Genomic DNA, 6,817 nt, shown 5'->3' with positions numbered 1-6,817 from the left:
ATGGATGGATGGATGGATGGATGGATGGATGGATGGATGGATGGATGAATAGACGGATGGATGAATAGATGGATGGATGGACTCCAAAACTAAAGTATAAAAACAATAATCTTTGTAAATCTGTCAACAGTGACATTTGGCAACACGCAGCCAAAAGTCAGAGTTGCACATTTTGATGGACAGTCCCCTTGGTTTATGTTAAAGCTGTAACAAACATTATTTAAAACAGACTAGAATATGTGGTTCCTCAGGGCTGATACCTTGGCTCCCTACAAAAATCTAACGAAATTCAAAAAGGCAGCTTGAATTGGGTGCCTAATGAACAGTTATGGTTAAAACAAGCAGAACAGAGATCATAATCAGTGAATACAACTAAAAATAGCTCAATTGTTGCTACAAGCTTAATTTAGCTAAAGAGTAACTAACAGCAAAGCCGGGGTGAGCAGCTGTGTCGGGACGTTAAATCTGGGTTTTATAAGTCACACTCCGGTTTCTCGGTGAGCTTGTTTCGTCCAAGAACACTCCCATCTTTACCAGCGTGGCCTCTGGAATAGGATGCGCGTGGCGGGACACAAACTGCTCCTTCAGACTTTGACTCATGGGCGAGGGTTTATAGTCCGTGCACGAGGCTCCGCTCAGACTCGGAGCACACTTGGCCTCCCATTTGATGAAAAGTCGGCCTTTCTGCAGAGGGCAAACCTCCGTGTTATCTCCGGAAACCAGAACTTTCTGACACTCTCCCAGCAGGTCGTCGTCCCAGCCACTGTCCTGATCCCAAACCTCGAACCGGACCGTGTTCCCGGAGGAGATGTCCCTGGAGCCCAGGTCGATGACCTCGTTCCAGTGTGGGTCGTTGTTGTTATTGATGACACGAGTACGATGCTCATCCTTCTCAGGGAGGATCACCTTCACGAAACCGTCTGTGGCGGTGGTGTGGTCTCCCCACAGACCCTCGGCCCGCTGCACAGTGATGATGACACGAGCCATGCCCTTACGGGTCGGGCAGCAGTCTGAATTCACGGCGGCTTCGTTGTGGCATTGGCAGACGCAGGAATCCTTGGAGTCGCTCTTGATCCCAGCCTGGCAGTGCTCGCTGCAGTTCCTCCACAGGCCTTTCTCCAGGATGTAGTGGCTGATGGCGGCGCGGAGGTTCTTCCTGTTAGGATCGCTGACGGGCAGCAACTCATGAAGCGAGTCCAGCGAGTATGAAACGATGTCCGGTCTCTGTGGGATTGTGTTGAGCCACTCTTTGTAGGCTGATGGGTTTTTGTTAGCAGAAAACAGAAGGTCTGGCTCCGTGGTGAGGCCTCCCTTTATTTCAGTGAACCTGTGAAAGAAATCAACTCTTAACGGCTGGACCAACATGGAGCTGGAATCTTAAAGTTTTGGAAAGATACGACCTCAGTTCTGAAAAAGTTGTCACGTTGCGCAAAATATAAACAGAATGCAAAGATTTACAAATGTATACTTTGAATCATTTTTGGAAAAATCATTTTGAATTTTATGGTAGGAGCACGTGTTAAAGGCACTAATGCACCCCCATACTATCAGAGAGGCAGAATTTTGAGCTGTGTGCTGATAATAAACCAACACTCCCTCTCTTTTTAAGGATGTAGTGTTTTTGGTTTCAGTTAAAATAATTTAAATTTTCGATTGATCTGACCACAGAGCAGTTTACACTTTGCCTCAGTCCATTTAAATGAGTTTTGGTTCATATAAATGGTTCTCTCATACGAATATTATTTGCATAATAGAGCTTGTTGTGTGTTTTCAGAAATAACGGCGGAGATAAAATTAACTTAAACAAGAGAATTGCCTTTTTGTCCGTTTCTTTTTTTAGCTGTAGCAGGTCGCAGGTCCAACAGAGTAGGAAGAGTCTGGAGAAGTTGTGGCTGAGGAAAAATGAAAAATGGAGTGTGTGTGTCTTCATGCCTGCACATTCAGACGAGGTGCTCATGTTCCGAGCATGCACGAACCAAATCATTGCATTCTGTTTTTGTTTACGTTTTACACAATTCCTCCCCCTTTTTACGATTTGGGACTGTTCATTAAACACAACGTGCAGTTTTATCTTCTTCTTACCTGTCACTGAAGAGGTCAGAGAAAGACTTCTTGTTCTCCATCTTGTCCGTTTCCTTCGCGCAGTGCTTGGCTTCTGTTTTTACCGCCGCTTTGACGCTCGCGGACGCCTCGACTTCCAGACACATCTGGATTTCCTCCGTCCTGAGGCCCTGCAGGCTGGCTTCACACTGCCTGATGCTGGTCACAGATTTGATTCTTCCCCCCAGCTTCACCTGGAATCACAAACACGCTCAGCTCTAATGTCCCTCTCTGCTGTGCTTCCGACGTTATCGGACCTCACCTTAGTGACGTAATGAGTGCCGAAGTTTTCAATCAGTTTGTAAAATCGTGGCTTGAACTCCGGAGAGTAAACTTTGGGAAGTCTTTTCAAGGCGCTCTTGAACTCTTTGTGCAGCTTTGGCGTGCCGGTCACTCTGTAGCTGTTTCCAGGAAGACAGCAGAGACAAACAGATCAGAAATAAACCCGGTTTTTATTCAAAATTTTAAAAAGTGTACATCTATAATTATTGATTATTGAAGATTATTAATAGAATTATTGAGCATGCACTTTGTTGTTGATCTAGAATTATGTTTGATTGTCATATTGGTATGCAAGAGACGCTTAGACTTACTTTAATGTAGAACATTTTAATAACAATATAATTTATTTCCCTAAGGTTAATAAAAAATGACCCTGACGTCACCGATTCTATTTTTAACTTTTATGGGCAGAATTTCTCGGTGCAGCCAGCGGGTGGAGGGAGTCCGGTTCGGTGGCCTCGGGATTCCTTCTCTACTATTTGCAGATGATGTGGTCCTGTTTTCATTGTGGCGTGAGCTCCAGCTCACTGGAGCAGTTTTCAGCTAAATGTGAAGCAGCTGCGATGAGGATCAGCACCTCCAAATGTGAGGCCATGGTCCTCAGTCAGAACGAGAGTGTACAGTATTGCCCTCTCTGGGTTGAGGGTGAGGTTGGAAGAATGGAGCGTGAGATTGACAGACGGATTGGTGCAGTGTTTGCAATATTGTGGACTCTGTGCCGGTCCGTTGTGGTGAAGAGGGAGCTGAGCTGTAAGTAAAAGCTCCCTGTTTACCGGTCGGTCTACGTTCCTACCATCACCTATGCTCACGAACTCTGAGTAGAGACTGAGACAATGAGATTACTGATGCAAGTGTTTTCTCTGCAGGTTAGCTGGTCTCTCCCATAGACTAGAACCAGCAGGAGATGATGGATGGATGGAGACAATCAGGTATGTTAAAGTATAAGGTACTGTTATTTAAGGGAATGCATGCTAAGTTTTAAACATTGCAGGTGAAATGCATTCCTTTGCAGAAAGTGGATCTTTAATTAAACGTAAAGCTTTGGTAAATTCATGTCACAGGAAACAATTTCTTTTGGATTTTAATGTTCCTCTTTTAAAATCCTGTGATATTTGATATAGTTTTAGTGAAAAACTAGAAGGTTTAGTATAAATCTTACCTGTAGTACTCGCAGGACATGCTGGTACTTGCAAAGCTGAACTTGTCGTTCTTTGTCTTCTCCATGGAGTACTCGGCCAGTTTGGAGTTGGTCCCTGCCAGCATCACTGATCCACTCTTATCATTCATTTCAACATTTAGATCAGTCTTCCAGTTGTTCTCCACAGACGAGGAGCTGGAGCTGACCAGAGACTCGCTGGATTTGTGGAGTTTCGAGGACACTGAAGCGCTGCAGGACTGCTTGGCCCTCCAGTCCACCACAGACAGAGGCAGCTTCTGCCAGGTGTTCTCCATGTAGGGGTTGCTGCACAGGGTGCAGGTTTTATCTTTGCGTTTCCACAGATTCATGTTGAGCACAAACGCTCCTTTGCGCTCCATTTTGGTGATGTCGAAGCCTTCACCGGCTAAATTGGAACCTGGAGCAAACGTTGCGTCCAGGCACTGTTTGGGTGTCCCGTCTGCGCACGACTGATACGTGCACGGAGGCAAGGACAAAACGAGGCCAGTGCAGATGAACAAACTGAACTGGAACATGTTGATGATAATTAGGATGCACACTGAAAAACAAAAACTCCAACAATGAGTCTTTTCTAGCCTTTTTAAGATGGCCTCCAAAGCAGCAGTTAAAACATAAAATCAATCAAATTTTACAGATATTGACCTAAAATTTGGTGTAAATGTGACTGTGATCTAAGCGCCACCGTCCAAAGATCTCCGTTTCAATTTTGCCTAAATATCTGATGAATCGTTGAAGAGATTTTACTGAAACTTTCAGGGAATAATCTCTGGGTGTGCACCGACAACTGGTTCAGTCCTGGACTCAACGCAGTTCAAGATGGCCGCCACAGCCAACTGAACTTAAAAAACACAAAATCGCTCTAACAAAGTCAAGAGTCCGTCCTCTTAACGTATCACAAGTCTTCCTGCCTTTCACCTGGCAATTTGGAGTTCAATCCCTGCTGACGGGATTGTGTTTTTGTTGTCATAAATATTCTACTTAAACCAAAATGCTTTATCTTTTTGTGGATGGCAAGATTTAAAGGAATCTTTAGTAGGAGTAATCAACCTTGTTCGATCATTTCAGAAGCTCATAATTTATATTGAGACACCCCTCAACGAGTCATCGTGTCTAAAAAATGGGTTTTTTTTGTATTTATTTAGTAGAGTTATTACTTTGGATGAATGTCTTCTGCTTGTATACTTATATTTGTTTAGAGCTTTGTATTTTTGTAAAACTGCTATGGATCCGTGACAGTTATTCAAAGAGCACAGCTTGTCTTCAGCATAGTTCCAAACAGTCATTGGATGCATGTCAGATGTTTAACAACCTGCTTTTATAGTTTTTATGGTTTTATATGTTTGTAAAACGCAGAACTACGTTGTAAGTCACATGACTGCACGACTCAGAAGTGGAAGCAAACGCCGTAAAGAGACAAAATTATAAAAGAGGATATAGATGATCGCTGATCCGTTTATCTTCTGCAACTGGCCTACCTGACGAACAGGGTAATAACATATTTCATTTGACAGCGGTACATTTGACTGTATCTTAAGCAAACGCCCTAAAATGATGCTCTTTAAAAAAAAAAACCTGTTTACTTAAGTTAATATTACATGTAAACCACAGGATTGCATTTAAAACCTACAAATTACATGTAAAACCATTAAGATGACGTGTGAAACCTATAAGAAACCTTTAGGATTACATCTGAAACCTATAAAGTTACATGTGAAACCTATAAGATCATACACAAAAACTATAGGATTACATAAGAAACCTAATAAGACTTAAACGATTATAGAATTGCTTGAAAAATCTTAAGGATTACGTGTAATACTCATGGGAATACAAGTGTTTCTACACGTTTCACATGCAGTATACCATTTACACACTGTCCAGTGATTGTTTCAACATGTGAAAACTAAATATTTCAAACAATAATTAGTTTTAGAGAGAACATAAAATAACTTATAACCTGCTAGAGGACAACTGTTGTGGTTGATCAGCTTTTTTTTTGCTTTCAGATGTACTTTAAAACGCACATCACAACAGTCGTAACTAAAGATCTAAATGCTGCCATCGTTCGGCTGTGACAGAGCTCTTTCGGCTTATTGTTGCATAAAGTAACCCACGGGTGGTCAGGTATATCTTAAAGAAATGATCTACGAGCACATCAGGAAGGACTCACCGATCTCTCTCCAGCTCACTCTGCAGTTCTGAAACTGACTGCTGTGAGCAGAAATATAAATGCTGGGGGTTCAAGAGTCAGGAAAGCAGAGCAGGAGGTGGTGAGGGGGTGAGGTGACAGTGGTCTTTGAGCGAGCACTGGAAAAAAAAAAGGTGACGGTTTCATGCATGTTGAGTTAGAGCAGTGGTCGATACAAACCGATGATGACAGCAGGAAAATCAGGCTGAACCTCCAGTCAGAAAGAAACCAGCCATGACCCCAAAATTAATAATCTCTAAAACTGCGGTGGGCTGGGATATAACTAGAGACTGCCTGAGTCGGCCTCCAGAAGACAATGTCACGTGATGCTTCAACAGCACTACTAACAATTACAAAATACAAGCACTGAAGAAACATTCACAAAACAAAAACATAAAAATACTAATAGTTTAAGGAGTAAAACAAAATTTATTTATTTTATTTTTTAGATATTACTATAGAGATTCAGCTATTACAGTTATAAAGTAAAAAAAAAAACAAATAGAAGCAGAAAAATGCATTTAGAAAAGGTACGTCAGCGTCTCCTCACTTCATTTCTAAACACACCTGAGTAAAAGCAGAAATATGAAAGGATTCCACTTCAAACAAGAAAGAGAAATATGAAAACCCACCCCTACGTCCTGTCTATATGTGGCTGTTGAAAAGAAAAGTATTTTATTGTAAAGATTTTTCAAAAATAAAAGCTGTGCTAAGCTGCAAGACTGTCGTGAGCCAGATTCCCTCTGTACGTTTAGATTTGTGACAATTTTATTAATAACATTTCTCTTCCATTGTTCCCATCCCACCATATTCCATTCTATTTCTTATTCCGATTGTTTCCTTCACCTCCCTCTCTTTCCTATTCCATCTTATTCCAATTTCTCTCTCCCCATCTACTTTGTAGTCCCTTTGTTTCCTATTCCACCCAATCTCTTCCAATTCCTTCCCATCACATCTTGTACGTCTTCCCTTACACTCCTTTCCCTTCCTATCCTAGCCAAACCAATCCTATCCTGTCCTGTCCTGTCCTGTCCTGTCCTATCCTATCCTATCCTATCCTATCCTATCCT

The 6,817-nt window shown here is 42.1% G+C and overlaps 1 protein-coding gene across 1 annotated transcript; it reads right to left on the bottom strand.

Moving 5' to 3' along the window:
* Positions 1-459: 459 nt before the first annotated feature.
* On the bottom strand, positions 460-4,074 carry LOC119421221 (perforin-1-like). Its single transcript, XM_037688599.1, has 4 exons — positions 3,542-4,074; positions 2,363-2,501; positions 2,083-2,294; positions 460-1,327 (listed from the first exon to the last, which is right to left on the bottom strand). Exons 1-4 carry the CDS (start codon positions 4,072-4,074, stop codon positions 460-462), a joined length of 1,752 nt encoding a protein of 583 aa, XP_037544527.1.
* Positions 4,075-6,817: the final 2,743 nt, after the last annotated feature.

Source organism: Nematolebias whitei, chromosome 15, assembly GCF_014905685.2.
Source record: "Nematolebias whitei isolate Nwh7 chromosome 15, NemWhi1, whole genome shotgun sequence".
Lineage (NCBI taxonomy): Eukaryota > Metazoa > Chordata > Actinopteri > Cyprinodontiformes > Rivulidae > Nematolebias > Nematolebias whitei.
The sequence above is the reverse complement of the archived record's forward strand: the minus strand, read 5'-3'. Positions and strand labels throughout refer to the sequence as shown.

Bases quoted from the DNA above. Each gene is read 5' to 3' on its own strand.
- LOC119421221 (XM_037688599.1), bottom strand. From the start codon at position 4,074: ATGTTCCAGTTCAGTTTGTTCATCTGCACTGGCCTCGTTTTGTCCTTG. The intron at 2,295-2,362 runs GTGAGGTCCGAT...TTGTGATTCCAG, and splicing joins GCACTCATTACGTCACTAAG to GTGAAGCTGGGGGGAAGAAT. The intron at 1,328-2,082 runs GTAAGAAGAAGA...TTTCTTTCACAG, and splicing joins TCTGACCTCTTCAGTGACAG to GTTCACTGAAATAAAGGGAG.